At 40.6% G+C, this 22089-nt stretch overlaps 1 protein-coding gene across 1 annotated transcript; it reads left to right on the plus strand.

The window, feature by feature from the left end:
* Nucleotides 1-1259: 1259 nt before the first annotated feature.
* Nucleotides 1260-21594, plus strand: LOC104965782 (serine/threonine-protein phosphatase PP1-beta catalytic subunit). Its single transcript, XM_010794793.1, has 8 exons — nt 1260-1367; nt 15609-15740; nt 16504-16734; nt 17663-17767; nt 17967-18038; nt 19715-19866; nt 20266-20400; nt 21256-21594. The coding sequence occupies exons 1-8, from the start codon at nt 1316-1318 to the stop codon at nt 21358-21360; spliced, it is 984 nt and encodes a 327-aa protein (XP_010793095.1). The 5' UTR covers nt 1260-1315; the 3' UTR covers nt 21361-21594.
* The last annotated feature ends 495 nt before the right edge of the window (nt 21595-22089 follow it).

The raw sequence follows: 22089 nt of genomic DNA on the forward strand, positions 1-22089 counted from the left end.
AGATTGTTGGTTTCTTTGTCAATTGAGGTAATATATCTGATTTAAGTTTTGACGTTATTATTTTTGGACATTGTGCTCAGATTACAGGGACTGTACGTGTTGAGGTTATACGGCTTCTTTTGTTTTGTAAAACATTTATCCTACACTTAGTACTAGGTTAATGTTATTACGACATCCTTACTGGATGCATGTGTTTTTACGTCAATTGACCGTTTTATTCTGAAGAGAAAACCATTCTGTTTCCGGTGTTGTCTCTTGGCTAGCTTGACCCAGTTGCAGCCCTTCGCCTTTTCTCTCTCTGCAGTGCAACTCGCCACCACCCACTCAAAACAGTGCGGAAATACCCAGATGACGCACTTGAAAGGAAACAAAAAAAGAGGTTGTGAGTGGGAGAGGCGAAAACATAACTTCTGGATTTAGTCATAAACTGGAGAGTGTTACACTCTGCTGCTGCTACAATAACATCTATTTCCAGGCCTTGACATTGGCAAAGTAGTGCCATTAAACATGTAAGGCTACTACCTCTGTTTATTAAATAGTATTTGTTGTTTACTTTCATTTGTTCAACAAAAAAGAAATAATTTAATAATCATAAAAACAGTTGATCAATAAACTTAAGAAACACAATTCCCTCTGACCAGAAGAGGGCGCTGTAGGTGAATAAATCAATGGTTTCATTGACAGCACTGTGCATTATTCCCCTCATACAACATGTCTCTTGTTTATTAGTTTGTCCACACGTTTCATGGGTCGAAAAAAGCGTCTCATAATTACCAATATTATCTGAGTCAGTTGAGCATTACCCTACAAGTTACCAGAAACGAAAGACACTTGAATATTAAACTCTAAAAGGGTACTCACTAAAGCGCACTAAAGTTTTCAGCTTAGCTTATTACATTTATATTTTTTAAAACATTATTGTATTACTTTTTTATTCGTATTACATTGTAATATCACAGTGACCTGTTGCGAAGGCACTGGATATATTGATGCCTTCATCTACTGTCGGAAATCCCAATGAAAAGTTAAAAAAAACAATACAACAACATTCAGTTAGGCAACTGTTGGAAAGTGGGAATTGCCATTAAACATACGAATTATGTGTCAATATTGAATTTTACAATAATATGCTTGAAAGAACTTGAACGATTAATTAAAAGCTCTCCACTTTATTTTTTAAGGTAGAAAATAGAGTATCCAAGGCACATTGAATGTAGCACAATAGTCCTAAACGGGAGGCCTGAGTGGGAGGCGTGGCCTGCCCTGCCCCTCTGCCTGCTCCACACTGCGGCGGGCAGAGCTGTTAGCTACAGAAATGGCGGAGGGGGAGTTGGACGTCGACTCGCTGATTTCCAGGCTCTTGGAGGGTGAGTTATCAATCATACTATATTCATATCTACCAGTTGTTGACGACTTTAGTGCTCGAGTATTGTTCGGGTTTAGTTTCGACACGAGTCGACAGAAAAACGGAACGCTCTGGAGTATCCCGCTGGAGGAGTAAACAGGACTAGTTAAGAAATAATAACCAGAACGTGATACTTTTAATACATTAAGTTGAGTGTTGGTTAACTATTGAATAGTTATAAAGTTATAGTTCCAGGTCAGGTCGAGTATTGGAGAAAAAAAGAACTAACTAAATTATGTTAGCCTTTATTAATGTTGCAATACTTATTTTACACTCGTATTACTTTGACATGCAGCATAAAAACATAGCTTAGATTCTTAGAAGCTTCTACTAAAATATCCTGGCTCTACTTGTATTTCCACAAGCTTTTCACAACAATATACACTGTGGTGGGCGGGAGCCTGCAATGGATATCTGTACTTTAAGTTGAGTGTTTTTTTTAACACAAACTGCAGCTTGGTAAATAAAGTATGCCGAAACTTCCAGCACAATTGCATGTTTTCTAAAGATACTTAACATATTGGCTTTACTATGTATATATATTGTTTGCCGCAGTCATAAGTAAAAATGTCAAGTTTCAAATGGGATTTGGCTGGAGGGTTTGTCAGCTGTAAAGAATGCACGTCACAGGGCTGTGGTGTTTATATGGGAATGTTGCTGAATGGCAATGTTTACACAAGGATTTGATGATATTCCATTATAAATAGACCTTCAGAGTGTGTACCCTGTAAGCATTACAACATGAACTTAGTCTGTGACTCCAAGTATTTTGTAATCCCAATGCCTATTTTTTGAAAGTTTCACATGCGAACATAACACTGTCTTAAACAGTTTCTGTTAAACACACAAGAGTATGTATTAAGCTGTTATCCTTCACATGTTTTAACATGAATGCAGCAGATTATCCCAAGCCTTATCTTCCTGAATTAAAAGATAATAAAATAAAAGCTTTTCCAGATTAGCTGTGAATGACAATAAGTGCCTCTAATGAGTTGCTGTCTCCTTGGGTGGGACAGTTAGTATTGTATGAGACCGCACTAAAGTAACTTCAGTACTTTCGAAGAAAGCATTGTTGCTCCTACAACACTGCTATGTGTTGGGTGTCAGTGGATTCTTAGCATCAACAATGCCCCTTTCACACCAACCCGGTTCCAGAGCCGGTTCGGAGCTAGAGCCTGATAAGCACCGTTTTTTCCTGTTCACACGGCAGCGGAGCCGGCTCTTTCCCCCGAAAACCGGTTCTTGCTAGGGATGCCAGAAACTGACCATGATCAAATTCGAAAATCGGAAAGCCCTGGCGAATATTAATCGATTATTCTTTCGTTTTGTTTTGTATTATAGCAGCTATCGGATGGAATCAATACATGGGCTGTACAGGTTGTCATGTCTGACTATCACAAGTAGAATCATAAAGAAAAATACGCCGGTAAAATGTGCCTGTAGAAAACGGCTTATGCCACAATAGGAAAGCAACAAGTAGTCAAGATAGTCAGTTTAGCATCGGTTGCTATGCAAACATCACCCATTTTATACCAAAGAAACTTTCAAAGCAGCTTTGTGATGCCAAACCGCGGGCAGCACTGCAGCGGTCAGTAAATGCCGCTGAAACACATTAATAAACAATGAACCACTGCACTCACACAGAAGTTATTTAATGTAATCTGGCTTCGTATGATTAAAAGCAACACAATCATCGACCCGAAGCAGTCCCCCATTGTTGTTGTTGTGAGCAGCGTTGGGGAGAAACGTGATCCGACGTAAACGTTGACGTCATGACGCAGCCGCAGGAGCACCAGTCGGGCTCTGGGCGGTGTGAACAAAACGGGGGCTGAAAAGAAGAACCGGTTCCGAACTAGAAGAGCGCAAGCACAGAGCTAGAACCGCGTTGGTGTGAAAGGGCTAAGGGATCCTGTATATTGAAATCCGTCTCACTGTCCTCTCGCCTTTTGTTCTCGACAGAACACAGAGACAGTGTCCCTCTGTGTCAGGGGCGGCGGGTACTGTAGGCTAGGGAAGGCTAAGCCTTCCCAAATATTTTTGTCACTGCATCCTGGTAAAATAAAAATATAATGTTTGTGTCTTTGACATTAGCGCTGCTATGCAGCCACTTGTGCCCTGTGCACTACGAAGCCAGTTCAACATACCCTGGATATGTTTGAGTTATCTTAACTAACCCTAACAAACGAGATCTCGCTAAGCGTTCCTATGACGCTGGTTATCAACTAGGTAAATCAAGCCATGGTTTCTCTCTCCAGCTGAGCGCACGTTCACGTGAAAGGGGCGGGGTTAGCTACATTTGACCAATCACAAACAGAGACTAGTCTACTGACAGTGCAGCGTCATACTTCATTAATGAAAAGTAAACTAATATTAGACAAATATGAACTTTAAACATCCATGATGTAAACATATAATCCAGGATACAAGCCACATAGTTGCATCTGCAAGGTGAATATAGAACAACTGGTTAAAACATAACTACAGAGTAGACTATTTTTGCTTTCAACTAACCTAATACATTTATGTGAAATATGTTACATTATTACATTACATTACATGTTACTTGTTAGACGCTTTTATCCAAAGTGACTTACATACTCAATACTGTGGACAATCCCCACAGGAGCAATTTGGGGTGAAGTGTCTCAGGGACACAACGACAGGTTTGAACCTGTGACCCCCTGATCCCAAAACCAAGGCTCTATCCACAGCGCCACACGCCTCCCGTGCACTACAGATTCTGAAAACCACACACACATGCTGGCAGATACAAATGAAATGAACAATGTGGATCAGTACCACCTAATCATCTTGATTGATTTGGACTGACTGATTACATAATAGTGTTTGTTGTGTGTCAGCTGTACATTAACTGCAATGTGAGCCTGTGTTGTCAGCTGGGAAAGGCTATACTGTAGCTAGTTTGCTGCATTTGCTTTTTTTGCAGCAACTAGGAAACCTCAGTAGAGGAAATTGGAGGGATCTGGCCCTAAAGGCTTCCAGATGTGAGCTGAGAATATATCCAACATCCATCTTCTTTCAGTCACTTTCTCTTTCCGTCTAAAGCAGCAATATGTGAAGGCTAACTCAAATAAAAGGTTGTAGTGGCAAAAAGCAAAATCTGTGCTGGAGAGTTTGACCGCAAAATGTTTTCATTTTTATAAGCAGATTATATATTTTCCATTCTTTTGAATTCGCCTTGTTGTCTATAGGATCTCAGGAAGCAGTAAAAAATGGCTGCACACTTTACAAAATCTCAAGTTGACATGTTCAACAGGTTTCTCACATTAGACAAGTGTACAAAACAAAGCCAAACTAATCATGTCCAACACTAGGAGACCACACAGGCAGAAGTACTGTTAAACTGTCCGCCGTTTATCAGTTTGTCTTCCTAAGGGTTTTTTTTTTTTTAAATTGACCTTTCAACAACACACTGTCTCACAGACACTGATGAAATCCTTTATATCTTTTAAACAGATTACATCTACAGCCTGCTTTTCATTAAGACCTTTACTAAATGTATTTCTTCTGGCACTCAGTTCAAGGAGCTCAGAAGGTTCCCCTTATCCACTTTAATAGGAGGTTGATCCCCCACTTTTTCCTCTGGTGCCAGTTGGGATACACACACACACACATACACAAACAGACAGACAGACAGACAGACAGACAGACAGACAGAGCTCTCTGATCTCCTATTACTATGTCAACAGGAACAGCTGCCCCTGGTAGAAATTAACTTACCCTTTTGGTGACACACACAGGGGGAGAGTGTAAAAAGCCGCAATACAGTAGAATTGACTAATCCTCTCCTGCAATGTTTATTCATTTTGAACATTGATGAGGTAAAGAAGTATTTAAGCCTTATTGAAAACAAATACAAATAATTAAACTTCCATACAATTCCATCAAACATGTTTATGATATATGCTCACATAGGCGTGACAATAGTGTCTTAAATTAAATAAGAATCTAAAGACATGCTAGCAGCTGAGTTAGCTTTGGGTTTTAGCTAAATGCTATTGTCGGCAAGCTAATTTGCCTGCTGCACAAGTAATGTTGACCAGCATTTAAATCTAGGATGCTAGCAAGCTAAAATTAGGGAATTAGCACTAAACCCTTAGCAAATTATAATAATTTCAATGTCATTATTTTTTCTTGCTTTTACAGGATATGTGGTCATAAACTCAAGTATCGATTGAATTGGAGTAATGTATGGACAATGTATGTCCTCCATCAGATGTTTAATAGGGGTTGTCAGGCGTATAGCTGACAGGCTAACCCTGATCATCTGACAACATGGTTTAGAATGAGTGACCGCACAGTGAAGCTTTCTGGCCTCTCTGGTTTCATTCGTCACTCTGAATACAATGACTTAGCACCTGCTGTTTTATGACCAGGCTAGTGAGTCACAGTTGAAAGGTGAGCAACACAATGGTGTATGGATTAATTTACCATCACCATTTGTCTGTATTTAATAAAATGGCATTCATATGTGTGTGTGTTTCTGTCTGTATGTGGATATCATGCAGTCAGTGTGGCCACACTTGTTCAGTCATGTCACTGGTACCCATTCCTCTCATGCCATAGTCATCAAATTAGAGTGGAATTAATCCATTTGGTTTATTTTGTATTTAAATTGGCCAGTTATCGCAGACCGGATTAAAAAAATATATTTCCTATGGTGTGTGTATGAGGGATCAGAGCTGGAAATTATTTCTTATTGGTCAGAAATATGGCATGGAAAATGTAAAAACAATGCTTTTTTTTAGCATCGACCTGAAAACACAAAACGAGCACCATGGAGCCTAACGTTTGTTGATCTTGACAGTATTCCTGCTTTGGCGTTTCTTGCAAAACAGATGCCGAGATGTCAAACAAACATCGGACTTTTGGCGAAGTTCCACTCACTGCTTACCTGTTGTTTACTGGTTTCATGTCAACCAATTTGGGCGCAAGGAGCCCATACATTTGTTTACTTTACACCCTGCAATATTGCTAAAGTACTGGCCAATCCCAATGCAGCGGTATTAATGACTGCATCATTGAGTGTGTGCAGCTAATTTAGAAAAACCTACACTACCTAATTGTTGTAATCACTGGGGTGTAATGACCTGTTGCTGCGGTGAGAATCATTACTGACACATTACACAGTGTTGCATGGCACCGTGGAAACCAACCAGTCATCTGTTGTTTTACTACAAATCTCAGTTGCAGATTTCAGATTCCTCAGCAGAATCACTACAGTTGGTCACACAGCATTGGAGCCGACGGTGTTGCACAGCCTCAGCACACTGAACAAATGGAAACGTTAACTTTAATTAAATGTATTATGTCAACAGAGTTCACATAACTGTATTAGGTTAGTTGAAAGCAATAATATGAAGTTTAAATAAAAAAGATTAGGTTCAACTTAATATTATTGGTTTCAACTAACCTATAATACAGTTTTGTGAAATCTGCTTCCATGTGTGTTTCTGTTTGTTGATCTCTCCACAAACAGGCCCCTCCCTCCCCCCCTTATTAGTGTTTACTAGTGCTGCATGATTATGTGCAGCCATTACAGCCTTCCCAACATGCTAAACCCACGCTGGCCTAGCCTTCCCCACAACAGGCCCTCTGTCTGGCCTGCCAGCACAGGTGGCCGTAGGCTTTACGCAGCACAATCAACACCACGGCCCCATCCATCAGCCAGCCAGAGCGGGGGGGAGGCAGGACGGAAAGTTGCATTTAAGAGCCATTTTGTCATTTTGGTTTATGAGCAAAGATGTCAGCCAAGTTGTGACCCTGTATGGGAACATAACGTCTCTCAAAAGGGCATTTCTGTTTATGGGCTGTTTATTTCCTGGAATGGAATTGTCACTATTTTTGCTCCATGCTAAATGCTTGTACCACTTTGGGATCTGAACTCAGATATGAGGTGCGTTTATAAATGAAACGTATTATTATTATTATTATTATTATTATTATTATTATTATTACTGACTGCTGAGCTGCAGAGTTTTTTGGGAAAATCTGCCCTTTTCATTAATTTTATATTGAAATCATCTATTAGCACCAACTGAAAAATAGAAAAATAACCAGAAAATAACCAGATATTATTGTGTAAGTCATTCTCAATCATTTTTTAAAAAACTACCAAAAACTGTATACCTGCACATTTAAAATGTCCTTAAATGAAAAAAAAGATAATTATTCCTCACATAAATTGAACCTGAGAGCCAGCAGTATAGTATGAGGATGTTTGACATGCAACTCAACAATTGTGCATGACAATATTATTCTTTTACAATTCTTATGAAAATATGTTTTAGCATTTAATGCAAGATCTTAAAACATTTGCACCTCAAATGTTGCTGCAAATCCGCTATGCTTAAATGCATTGTAAAAGCAAAAGTCATCAACAGATACAGCAATGTGTAGCTAAATATTGTTAGCAACAGCTATCATAAGCTGCTGGTCACAGCATAACTTGTATGGCTTTAGTAGTGTTATGAATTCAACTTTTCATCTGTAAGAGTTATTTCTCTCAAATACGAAATAGTCTTTCAGTATCATAAAATGCACAATAATGTTTTCCAAATGCTATGTGCATGCTTCTGGTTGGTCAGGAATTCTCAACTTTCTCTTCAGCCTGATGCTACTTTTAGGATCTTTTCTGCCCGGCTGAACTGAGAGAGTTTAACAACAAATCAAGCATTCTGATTTTTCACAATGCATTGTACGTCGGTGTCACCCTCCTTGTTTTCTCCGGACGTGGAGCACTGCTGCTGCGTTGCGTGGTGCTCAGGCTGCTGGCGTGGCATTCTGTTATGGAAACAACAATGGAGGAGCCTGTGTGGCGGGGAGCGTTCGGCCCCTGGCACCAAACGTGGCACAGAGCTCACCCGGGCTTTCAGCTGCCCGGCGAGGCTTTCCAACTTACCCTCCCTCCTTCTATTTACTCCTCCGCCTTCTCAGACTCCCCACTCAAGCTTCACTTTCTCCCTACTTTTCTTTCATTTTCTCCTCTCCATCTCTCCCACTCTCTGTTTATTTCGCTCTCCTCTCAATTTCATCCTTTCTTTTGCCCCCACAAAGAACGCCATTCAGCCGTGGCACTTAAAGGCGAACAAAACGGCCTCTGAAAATGTGAAGCCCGCACAGAAATGCCATCGCAGTCGGGATTTCTGCCTCAAGATTCGCTCTCCAGCCAGAGTTGCTTTGTGTCTCTTGTTCACTGAGGGGTCAGTGTTTTCCATCGGCCCTGTGTGGGAGAGGGTTAGATGGAGGAGTTGGTGGGAGCTGCTGGCTTGGTACCCAGTTGGAAAGAATAGAGAGTGGAGGTGGAGAGCTTAAAAAAGGACTGACGGGGCATTTTATTGGCGCAGCAATGGCCAAAACATGCAAGTCATGCCTGCTTAAAATTCAAGGCTCTGCTCGGCCCATTAGAAGTTCTTTGCATATTTTTGCCCGGGAATTAGAGGAAGTTAGTGTTTCAGAATTTTTCGTTTTTAAGTAGTATTAAGCAGCACTAAGCAATATTTTTATATCAACAATGATAAAAATGGCTGCATGTTTTGTGAAAGTTGACCAAAACTACAGAGACTTCCTCTGACCAGGGGCGCAGGCAACTGCTTGGGGCCCCAAAGAAGGTAGATTAAGACAACATGAATCATCCTTTAATTTACTGCAACGACATGCATAGCGCACCGTCAAAAGCTGCTTCATAATTTCAGTTTCGCTGCTCCGCTCCGGGGCGGGGGGGGGTGCTGTCAGAGGTGTCATGTCCCTTCTGCTTGGGGCCCCCGGAGTGTCTTGGGGCGCCTCTGACTCTACAGTTCGGTTGAGCTCGACTTAGCATTTTAACCTTTTTTTGCTCTTTGTTTTGGTCTTGTATCTTACATAATCAGTTTCTTTAACCTGTTAAGCCCCCATTCCCACAGGGGGAAAAATCGCAACATCTGCAAGAAACAGCGTCTGAGGGCTTCTTAACATTTAAAAACCTATTAATGTGTCATACCCACTTAACGGGAAGAAACTCAGACTATATTAACCATTTTTTGCAAAACAAAACATAAGGGTAATAACAAAGGCTCTGAATTAGCCCTGAGCGAAAAGATGCTAACACACTTAGCACAGAACTCACGATAAAATACCCTTATTACTTATCGTAACTGCAAAAACAAGATATCGATTAGCAAGCTGAGATTCCACAGATTTGACAGGGATTAGTATCATTACTGACCGATCCGAACTCGCGACATGAGAAGCTAACAAAGACATCACACCACGTAGCATTAGGTAGCCAACACGGCAACACCTTTGTTGTTTTCTGATCAAAAGTTGTCTTCAATGGCATTAAAACTATAAAAACGCTGCTGAAGGTGAATCCGTAGGTTATTCCAATGTGTCTGTGTCACTTTGAAATGATTTCTGATAATCCATCAGCAATAAACCTAGTTTTCAGTTTTCAGATTTCAGAAAGTAAGATAGGTTTCGCTTTGGGCAAACTGCGTGTGCATAGTTCTCACTTCTCAATGGTAACGTGTGTGTATGTGGAAATTCCCCTTCGATTCTATTGGCTCTAACGGTTCAAAAGAGATGACAATCATCAAATCGACCAATGGGTTCCAGAGAAACGGCAGATACACCCATTTCCACCCAAATTACCCCAGAGGTGGAGTTTTTTGTTTTGTTTTGCTAAACCTCTCTAAAAAGGTCAAATGTCACTTGTTTTGCATCAATCTTGATACAGGGTACTTATTATATGTTATAGTTTGGATTCCTAAAGCTTTTAGTCTACCATCCCATCATTCAAGGATGGTTTTCACCAGCGCCATATAGATAGAAGAGTTACGACAACGGAAGTCCAAAAACGGTTATCGTCACGTGGTTCATGTAGACGAGGATCGTTCCCAGAAGTTCATGGCGGGCAATGTGAATGCATTGATAACAGGAGATAGAACTACGATTTTTGGTAATTATTAGTGAATAGAGGTTTCGATTTGCAATATTTATACAACAAATCGATATGTGTATGTATTTACATCAATATGTTTTAAAAAATAAAATAGAATTTGCTAATATTAAGTGATAATATTAGGATTAGTGTGAACAACTAGTTTACATGTTAGGCTAACAGTGCCTTGGTTAAAGAGCCTGTTGCTGTTTATTTATAGCTTTGAATTCTTTAAAACCAATATTATCTTCTTAAACTTGTATGGTAATCAGGAGCATCACTTTCTAATGTTTATTGATATATTTAGAGGGAGGGGATCTAAAGGAATGCTTTAAAATTCAGATTAGATTAATTTCTACCATTTTCTTAAATTCATGGTAGTTTCAGTAATCCCATGGTAATTGAGGACACAAGTTATCTAAATGACTAATGTCATCTTTATGGCTTTCAGAAAGGACAGGAGACCGACAGGTGACTATCAAAGGACTAGCAGCAGCAGCAGCAGCAGCAGCATGATGATGATGATGTTAAATGTGTTGTTTTAGGAACATCCATTGCAAATACATGGAATTCAATAAACATTGAATAGCATATCATACAGTTTGTCTGTGCCTTTTCCTCCGTGTTGTCCTGGTTTGCTGTGCTGCCTCCTAGTCGCCACCATGGTTTGCTGTGCTGCCTGGGGATGCTCAAATCGCTCCGAGAAAGAAGTACGAATGTACGGCTTCCCCACTGACACAGAGCGGAGGAAAAAATGGCTGGCTCAAGTCAGCAGGAGCAATTTCACGACCAACAGCAAAAAAAATAGTGAGGTAAATTTAATAATACAAAACTGCATTTGCACCTTTTTGCAGCAAAAACGAATACCACACCATTGGGAAGCTAATGTTTTGTTTAATACAAAAAAGCAGGGAAAGCGCTTGAAAAACACTGAGTTGAGAACGGCTCAGGGTGCAGGGTGAGGGCTGCAGTGCAGTATTCAGGCTCCATTGAACCCCTCTTGGTTCTTTTGCTGAAAGAGGGAGTAACAGCACCAGGAGAAAAAGGGTTATACACACTATATCGCAACACTATTGGAATTGGGAAACTTGCCTGGGAGATAAAGGTGTGGTCTTTTGTTCCAACTGAAGTTATGGAACTTTATTATTTGTGAGTTTAACAAAAGTATGCACAAATGGNTCCAACTCACAGGTTTATCATTGCTTTGAGAAAAAGGATGATTAATTTACCTCTTTTTAGAAGGGAAGTTATTATCATTTGTTCTGGGAATGTGATTTTCGAGACTGAAACCTGAAAAACAGGCTTGGGCTTAACAGGTTAATCTCCTCAACCCTGTTTCCAGGTTCTGCGGGGAGCTGTTTTTGGCTAAAAATCTCAATGCAGTTATCTGGTGAAGACAGTGGAGTAATCGTTCTTTGTTGTCAAAACTAAAATCCTGCCGACAGAAGCACCGTTTTTGAAGATTCTCCAAAAATGTCCACATGAAAACCCCAAAACACCATTAATGCCCATTGCATTAATGGTGTTTTGGGGTTTTCATGTGGACTTTGGCCAGTGGGCAGTTTGGGTGATCCAAAACCAACAGCTAAGGTGGTGAGGTCTATGTTGTGGGAATGTTTGATAAGGTGGAAGTGACCCCCAATTCTTACTACTAGTTCCTTATTATAGTAATAACACATTTAAAGGTTGCACAATTTTGGATAAGTTAGCCTTTGCGTTACATTTCGCCTTATAAGTGAAGCCTCAAAAACATAACACTGTGTTAGACCTGTTAAAGTGGGAATGGTCTTCCAGCTCTTCAGCAGAGCAGCTGTTACATTGTTGCGGATGGAGCCCCGAACCGCCTGGCTAGTCCTGTTCTTTATCTCCCAGACAGCAGCAGAGCCTTGCAGGGCTCCCTCTTTGTCCTGACCGACGAGCTCACTTCCTCCTTCCTCCATACAGTAGCGCCCATATATGGTAATGCCTTCAAGACGCAATCTGTCTGCAATTCACTTATGTGTCGCTCTCCCTGTGTGTTTAGCTCTAATACACAAGTGAACTCTGCTCTTTTAAACACATGGAAAATAGTTGACCTTGTTGACCCATGAGCAAGAAGGGACTCCTCCAACATAGGTTTGGTTAGTTTGTGTATTCAGAGAGTGTCATGGTTTGTGCTGCAACAGCTCTGGTGTGGTTCAACATGCAGCACCATGGTGGGTTGGGCATTAACCAAGATCCTTCCAAATATTGACTGAATTAATATAGAAATTATTTGACAAAGCCTGGACTTTAATTCGGGGAACTCTGGCTGTTATTACCCAGAAAGATCAACCAGTGTAAGGCAGATCATTGAGCAGTGATAGGCGTTAGTGCGTGTCAAGACTGGAATAACAGGCTATTACTGCTTCCCTGGAATATTAAATCACCTTATTAAGTATTTTCTTTCTTTCAGAATTGAAACGATAAGTCATCTCACAGAATTTATATGTGATAATAAATTATTTGTCATTTTTTTAAGCCGAAATATTTTTGACTCCACATTTTCCAATGTCGCTGCTTTTTATTTTATTTCATAGTTTGCTAGGGCTGTACCGAATGTAATTTTTTTATTTATTCAAAGCTTCTATTGAAGTTTTCAAATGACGCTACCAATCGTCAACCTACATTTTGTTTTTTTAAATATGGATTAATGCACAATATTTTTGGGATAAAAAACATATTTTTCCATTAGCTCAAGTTGTTGGAAATGATTGGATCCAACAAGTCGGAAACAAATGCAGCAAACTAAATAGTAAACTGATCAAGCCAGGAATTAAATCATAATTTTTTCCCCCTATTTCAGTTGTTGTAACTTGCATAAGTTTGATAGTTTTTCGTATTGACCTAAATTAACCTGTTGAACCCCATGCGCCCGCCGGCGGGAGAAAAAACGCATCATCTGCAGGAAACAGCGTCTGAGGGCTTCTTAATATTTAATAAACTATGAATGTTTCATATCCATGTAACGGGAAGAAACTCAGCTAACTGATGATATGACCAATTTTTAGCAAAGAAAAACACAAGGCTAACGNCTGTGTGTGTGTGTGTGTGTCTGTGTGTGAAAGAGAGAGTGTGTGTGTATCTGTGTGTGTGTGTGTGTGTGTGATATTAGGCCTGTCAGCTGAGCCAGCACAGCTCTGCAAGCGCGTCATCACAGAACTGAAGCTGAGAGCGAGGGGTGTGAAATCACCCCCTCGACAGTCACTTTTCACTGGACACACGCACGCGCCTGTGTATTGTGCTCAGTGTAGGATAGCTGTACATTAAGGTGTTTTTATTTTAAGGGCACAATGAGTCAGAGGTTTTTTGCGGCATGAATTTGGATCTTGATTCATGTTTTTGTTTATTCCCCCCTAGAAATCCTACCTTTTGCACGGTCTAAATATAGCCCCTAATGTGCAGGTGGGGCGTGACCGGGGGTGTTTGGCTGCAGTGGAGGAGACGGAAAGGTCTCCAGGCAGATTTAGTGGGGTCATGTTGTACATGTACACACACACACACACACACACACACACACACACACACACACACACACACACACACACACACACACACTGTTGTCCTTTAACACTGGATTTAAAGCACCTTTAGAACCTGCGGGAATCTCAGAACACACACTCTCTCTTCTCCTTTAAACACACTGCTCTCATCCTGTCAGTTTGATTTACTCATTAAGTGCCATTGGCGCCCGTTAGGATTTATATCACGCTGCTTGGGTGTCATCTGACATCTTAGTCAGCTCTCACTCCAGCAGGGCAGTGTGACGCTGGGGGGAGGGTTACTTCAGTAATGTAATATGTTACAATAACTAGTTACCTGTAAAACTGTAATCAGTAAGTATAGATATATATATAAAAGTAATGTCACTTGATTACTTCCCGTACTTCACTTTTGGATTGCTTCAATGTGAACGCAATGTAAATAAATCCAAGAGAAAATAAATACCAAAAAATGTTTTCTAGTGTAATCTCCAATTTTTGGAAATGTAACAGTAATCTGATTACATGCTTTTTTGATGTAACTGTAAGGGAATACAGTTACCTTTTTTTTTGTATCCTGAGTATGTAATCCGTTACATGCAATCTGTTACTCCCCAAGACTGTTCATCTAATGCAGGGTCAGTAGAAACTTGGAAGCTGCAGGGACGCAGTGCTGGTTTACATTGATCAGTTTCAATACAGTAGCCATCATTAATAGTTTTTATGGACATCGACAGATTTCCAGAGGCTAGTGAGTGCAGGAATATAGTTCAGACATACTGTTAAGCGTTTTTTATATTTAATCTAGAGCTGATCATTATTACTTTCTGGGGAGATCAATTATTTAATTTATTCGATCATACGTCAGAAAGGCAGCTATAATTGAATAAAGCCCGAGGTTACTTTAAAATGTTTATTTTTACCTGCGCCTTTGTACAGAAACTTTGAGTACTTAGAAAAGCGCTATATAAATTAAAAGTATCATTATTATTAATATTTTTGCAAAACCAATAACCAAAATAATCTGAAACCAGAAAAGATGTTGTCTTTTTGCCTAAAAACAGACTGCAATTCATCAGCTTTGCTACCTTCTGGCTACTGGATGAAACATGTATTTGTGTGTCCCAGGTATCGACTGTCTTTTTGTGTTCAAAGTCTTGTTTACTTCTTTTTATTTAGAAAATTCTGCTTATTTTGGCCTGTAGTTTTTTAGGCAAAGTTATTATATTGATCATTTGTATGCCGACTAAATAAAACAAATTGGAGCAGTGTAAAAGTCGTAAGGGTATTGAAAACATAATTTTGGAAAGATATTTAAAGTTAGTTATCCTGTTAATAGTTTAAGATAGAATACTTGATTTCGTGAAAAATTCTGTTTTTAAATAGATGCGGAATGTTGTATGTTTATTCATCTCATACGGCCACATTACTAATTGATGAATGAATGGAGTGAGTTCATTTATCAAGTCTTCCAAATCCTCCACATCTGATGCCTTACTGCAGAGTGATCCCATCCCTTGTTCCTCTAACATGGATCTACATGCTTCCCCTTTCTCTTTGCCTGTTACACAACAGGAAGTCCTCTCCAAAGCACTCCCAAAAACATCAACAGTCCCTTCACAAGCTATTTCCATCCTCCGCCTGTTGCCTAAACACCGCCTCCCATATTTAGTTTGAGGTTCATTTCAAAACTCATCGTGTCGGGGACGATGTGAGCAATATGTGGCGGTCAACAGAGTCATATCATTAACCTTCTCCTCCACAGTGCGAGGATGTCGTCCGGGGAAGATCGTCCAGATGTCAGAGGCCGAGGTGCGCGGCTTGTGCATCAAGTCTCGGGAGATCTTCCTCAGTCAGCCCATCCTGCTGGAGCTGGAGGCTCCGCTCAAAATCTGTGGTCAGTATTCTCCAGGTTTCTCCTTCTAGGGTTTCATTATGGTCTTATAGCACTTTAAACCCGGAAATGTTGAGTACCCCAACGTTTTATGATAGAAATGTACAGTACGGGTCCCCAGCACATAGACTCTGCTGTATGCTAACCTGCATATGTTGGGAAACTTGCACAGTTAGCATACGTTGTGTTAATTAGCAATAGATTGAATTAGAACCTATGCACACAATAGATTAAAAAAATGGCTTGGCTGATTTGGACAATTCTTGAATGATTGTGGGGGTTATTGAGGATGCTGAATACATATCTGATATTTTCAGGATAAGAAATTGCAGTTTTATCAAGAAAATAGATAAGTGGTAACTGGCAGGCTGATTCTGACTACCATGAGTAGTGTTGCCACCATTGGATTTTGTGAGCACAAAATGAAAATGATTACCTCTACTGTGGACAGTTATTTTTCAAATAAATAAGCCATCTGTCCTATCCAAATGATCCAGAGTCAACTAGATCTTCAAAATCGCCCGAAGATGAATCAAAATCAGCCCACAGAGTACAGATGTGGCCACTTTCTGTTTTGAATGATGCATTATGGATCCTGAAATCAGAACATATGCAGGTTAGCATCCGGCAGTTTCTATGTGCTGGGGACCCTTACTAACATCAATCTTTGGGCTACTCAACCTTTCCGGGTTCACAACGGGACTGGAAACTAGACTATTACCTGCTCCCCCTTCCTCCCCCCTCACTGCCTCCTCCCCCTCCCCAGGTGATATCCACGGACAGTACACAGACCTGCTCCGGCTCTTTGAGTACGGCGGCTTCCCTCCAGAGGCCAACTACCTGTTCCTGGGAGACTACGTGGACAGAGGGAAGCAGTCTCTGGAGACCATCTGCCTGCTGCTCGCCTACAAGATCAAATACCCCGAGAACTTCTTCCTGCTCAGAGGCAACCACGAGTGCGCCTCCATCAACCGCATCTACGGATTCTACGACGAGTGTGAGTGCTCTCATGGAAAGGGAGGGTTTCATTTTCACTTCCTCCTCAAGTCTTATTGTGGGACAGATGTTGGCACACACCTGTGACCAGAACAGTTGTTGCAATATAGAAGCAGGCAGACAAACCTAGAATAAACTCATGTTGGGGGTGAAACAGTTAACAAATGGGATTCTTTGTTTTAAATTGGTGATATCTTTGTGATAAGCCTAATTATAATCATGACAAAAAACATGTTAAGATTACCGTTTGACCTGCTCTCCAAAGTTATGAAATAGTTACTTTTGGATCTTAAAATGTCGGAAATGAGATACTTGTGTAAAAGTTTTTTGGGGTGTTCCCCTCTCCTGTAGTTTGTTCTATAGGTGTTAGTGCATGCAAATGGTCTGCAAAAGCTAGAATCCCCAAGCTCCCTATCCCCATTTTAACATCAACTTTTTTTGTATGGCTCCTAAAATGTCTTGTATTTTTACATCTTACAGTACCTTTTAACTCTCAGAGCTACGGATACAAGGATTAGTTTGTAAGAAGTCAAATGTGTTATATAATGTACTTTAAAGCCTTAAAAGCTTTGTTTACATCTGTATTTTTTTTCTAAAATTGGAGCAAAACAGACTTGTATTTTCATTATGGTGCAATAATAACAGTTGTCGATCTATAATTCCTATTTTTCAAGAATATAGGACTAAATAACCCAATCTATAATCAGCGTACCTTTAATTAAAAGTCACAATTGGTTTATAATTAATCAGGTAAATGATTAATTTACCTGATTAATTAGATACACTAAATCCATGGCCTGCTCAATGGATTCGATTTGAGTGTGGAACAGGGGGAAACAGGACTTGGCCCTTTGATCAGTGTTAAACCCCTCTCTCACAGCCTCACGTGGCTCTCTGCCTCCTGACTCACCTCCCTGTTGGTGTTGCAGGTAAACGCAGATTCAACATCAAGCTGTGGAAGACGTTCACTGACTGCTTCAACTGCCTGCCCATCGCCGCCATCGTGGACGAGAAGATCTTCTGCTGTCACGGAGGTACGAGGCCGGCACATGAGTTCTAATATTTGCAGCATCTGGAGGAGGAAATATAACGAGAATGGAGCTTCTGGTGTGACTCTGATGTGAAGTGAATGGGTCGCAGCATGTTAATAGTGTTAGTGATTTGGGTTCATACCTGCTACAGACTAATAGAGAGATGAATCTGTGACGGTTTGTGTCGTCTCGTCCTGTGCAGGTCTCTCTCCAGACCTGCAGTCCATGGAGCAGATCAGACGCATCATGAGACCCACAGACGTGCCCGACACAGGTGGGAACACACACACACACACACACACACACACACCATGTATACATCACTTCAGGGGACATCACATTGACTTACATGCATTTCCTGGAGACTTATCCTAACCTTAACCATAACCAACACATGCCTCACCCTAACCCTAATCCTAATCCTAACCAAGTCTTCACCCTAAAATTAATGATTCCCCTCATGGTGACCTCCAATTTGTCCCCATAAGGGAGGCCAGTCCCCACACGTAACTGTGTAAACAGATTTAGGTCCCCACAAGTATAGTAATGCTAGGCCACACACACACACACACACACACACACACACACACACACACACACACACACACACACACACACACACACACACACACACTACGTACACACACACACACACACACACACACACACACACACACACACACACACACACACACACACACACACACACACACACAGCCAGTTAAAGAAAAATAGTTTTTTTAAACTGCTAGTATAACGTATTCCTCTACTGATGCTAATTCAACAACACATGTTCTTTGTCACATTAACGTTGACATGCATTTATCAATGATTCCATTCACATTCAACTGGTAACTATTTTTATAGATAAATAATTGGGTCCAAAAAATATCAGAAAATAGTGTAAAATGCCCATCACCATCCCCAGTGGACATCTTTACAAACAATTTTGTCCGACCATCACATCCAAAGATAATCAGTGTACAATGACGTCTAAAAAAAGCATCAAATTATCCCAATTAGGATTTTATAACTATAAATCTTTGACTTTTATGCCTAATAAATGCCTGAACAAGTCATCTAAAATCTGTTGATCGACTAATTCTTTAAACATTTTTAATTGTTGTGGTTTTATCATCTAATTTAAATGCAGAACTATTCAGCTGCGACAAATACTGCTATACTTACTAGCTGTATCTTTAGCTTTATTTAGAAGTAGAAATATATGCATCAGATGGATAGGGAACACCTTGTAATAGGAGTTCCATAACTAGTGGACTTTGCGATAAGAATGATCACCCTGTCCTGCCATGTTACATATTTTGATAGGGTAAGGGTCAAAACAAACCTGGGGCAATATTTATCCAGCTTCTCAGGGTTTAGTAATCTGCCTTAACTGGTCCAAAATGCTCAGTGACGCGGGTTCGGTCCTCTTTTAGCCCTCCGGGTAAAAACTATTTATCTTAAGTGAGGAACTTTTACATCTGCTGATATTTAAGGAGAAACACGCACGCATCCTGTGCAATATACTTATTAATAACATTGAGGACGCCATGATTCCATCCCTAATAACCTCTGCTGATGATGGATGTGTGCTAGAAAAGTGGAAGTGAGTGTTTGCCCCTCTTCACTAGAGCGGGTTGTTCTTGTCCTTATAAGGCCGCCAGTGTTAGACCCTAGCAGCCTCGGGCTCTCAGACCCTCTTATGGTCTTCAGACAGACTCAGAGTGGAGGTGAAGAATGTGTGTGTGTGTGTATATACATGGGCAGCCTTGATGTTTTAATACCAGACGTAATGTAAATCTAACATAACGTTAACCTTAAGCAGTTTGGAACAGCAGAGCACATTGTTCTGAGTGGACCAGGTCTAATTGTCTTGCCTAAATGCAGCGGTTAAGACCTCCTCAGATGTTGTTTTGTAGTTTATATCCTGTCTTCTCTTCCTGCCAGGCCTCCTGTGTGATCTGCTGTGGTCGGACCCCGATAAGGACGTCCAGGGCTGGGGGGAAAACGACCGCGGCGTCTCCTTCACGTTCGGAGCTGATGTGGTCAGCAAGTTCCTGAACCGCCACGACCTGGACCTCATCTGCAGAGCCCACCAGGTACGGCAGAAGCTCAGTTCTTGAGACTTGGCTTGGGAAACAGAGGGTCACGGGTTCAAATCCCAGAACGGACCAAGTATGGAGAGTGGACTGGTGGTTTGAGAAATGCCAGTTCACTTTCTGGGTACTATTAAGGGGCCTAAATACAGAGACTAACTTTCTCTTTGTGGTGGTGTGTGACGATTAAAATGGAATACTCCATTTCCACCCACGTCCCCTTATCATTTATCCATTTATATAAATAGAAATGGATTCCAGGACAGGTAATGATATTTTTAGGCTTCCTCGTTGTTCAACACGTTCTATTTACAGTTTACATATTGGCATGATCTGCTGCTGTCCATATCAGATGTCTATGATCTGCTCTCCAATGACTCACTCTGTGTCTGGCGCCCCCAGGTGGTAGAAGACGGTTATGAGTTCTTCGCCAAGCGGCAGCTGGTGACTCTGTTCTCGGCTCCCAACTACTGCGGAGAGTTCGACAACGCCGGCGGCATGATGAGCGTGGACGAAACCCTGATGTGCTCCTTCCAGGTAGGACGTCACCGCAAAGTGCCGACATGGCTGTGCTCTAGTTGGCATGCAGGGAAACGGCATAACTTATCACTTAGTATGGGTACAAACCTGGGTAACTTACCAAGGTTATCTATATGTAAATGCAAATATGTGTTGCCAAAATTAATAACGAGATGACAATCTTATTCTCTCAAACTGCACTTTTATTATAAAGAGCCAAAAATAAAGCAGTAAAATATAGGGCCACACGTTAGTTCAAAAACAACAAACATATCCTTGTTGTCCTTTTGTGAAAACAATTCCATAGAATTATTAACACCTTTTCCCATACACCGTCTCAGCACACAATTGGAGAGTTTTCCTAATAAAAAAAAATGATAGTAAAGTGCAAGTTTACTAATAGCAGGATGAAATGAGTAAGAGAATATCTGTAATCCATGTGCAGTAAACACAAATCAAACAGTGTTATTTCAACAGAACATGAGTTTTGCGATGGTATCTGGTATACTGCCACTCCTGTTACATTAAAGAAGGCTACACACTACATTGTATTGCGTAGCCTTCTTTATAGTCAGAGCGTCACCTCTCTGGAGCTCTGCCCTCCCGCATTCATGAACGCACCATCAGCTTCTTTAAGTCTGATTTATTTGACTGAATTTCTTTAGTTTTTTGTGAGTTCTTTAAAAAGACTTGTAATCACGCAACTGTAGCAAAGTACAATACTTATGGTTAAAACTCCAAAATAAAAAAATACTTGTACTTGGGAGTGATTTCCTACTCAGGACAGGACACAATCCTGAGCCTGGATTGTGAAGCATTTGAAAAACAGATCGTTTCTCTGCGAGTTAAAATATTTCCTGTGTCTTATCCTAGATCCTAAAGCCATCTGAGAAGAAAGCCAAGTACCAGTATGGAGGGATGAACTCGGGTCGGCCCATCACTCCTCCTCGCACAGCCCAACCTCCAAAGAAACGATGAAGAAGAGAGAGACATGAATGTCAAAGATTGTCTCCTGTTGGCTTTCCACAACACAAAAGAAGTCAAAGCAACACTTGGCAGAGGGAAACCGAACACAACTATTTCAAAAGACACCCCAACCTGTCTTTCATCTTCATTTCTTCCTGACCTCCCCCCGAGCTGCTGTCACTCTCTTCTTCTTCAAAGCTTTTTATTCTCATCTGCGTAACATTTTTTTAAAACAAGTGTTTAAAAGGAAAAACAATACAGGGGTTTCATTCAGTAGCATATCGGAGTGTTTTTGACTTTTGCTTTTTTTCCTTCTTGACAACAGAATGACAACTAGTTCAGTTTACCATATCTCCTTTTCTCTTACGTGGTTATCGTTATAGTCTGTATACCCGTGTTTTCATTTTTAAATTTTTAATTCAACATTCAGTTCATTAAAAAACAACGGTTAATTTTTATTAGGTTTAGTTGGTAACGGGACTTATTTACTAGACCTAAAACATGTCGAACGGTGTCTAAATGCAACCGTTTTTTTATTACAACGGAAGGAACACCGACTACACACGCGTACACCAGTACACAGTGCAAAGTCGGAAAGTTTACTTCGAAGGGACCTCTTTCACTAAATCTCGCCGACCTTATTGGTGTCGTCTTGTAACTCTTCATAAGTAAAGGACATAATAAATAACTTTTGGGGCGGGGTCCGTCAGCAAGTAATTATGGACAACACAGGCCCCCCCC

The sequence above is a fragment of the Notothenia coriiceps genome, unplaced genomic scaffold (genome assembly GCF_000735185.1).
Source record: "Notothenia coriiceps isolate Sejong01 unplaced genomic scaffold, NC01 NC01_scaffold00037246, whole genome shotgun sequence".
Classification (NCBI taxonomy): Eukaryota; Metazoa; Chordata; class Actinopteri; order Perciformes; family Nototheniidae; genus Notothenia; species Notothenia coriiceps.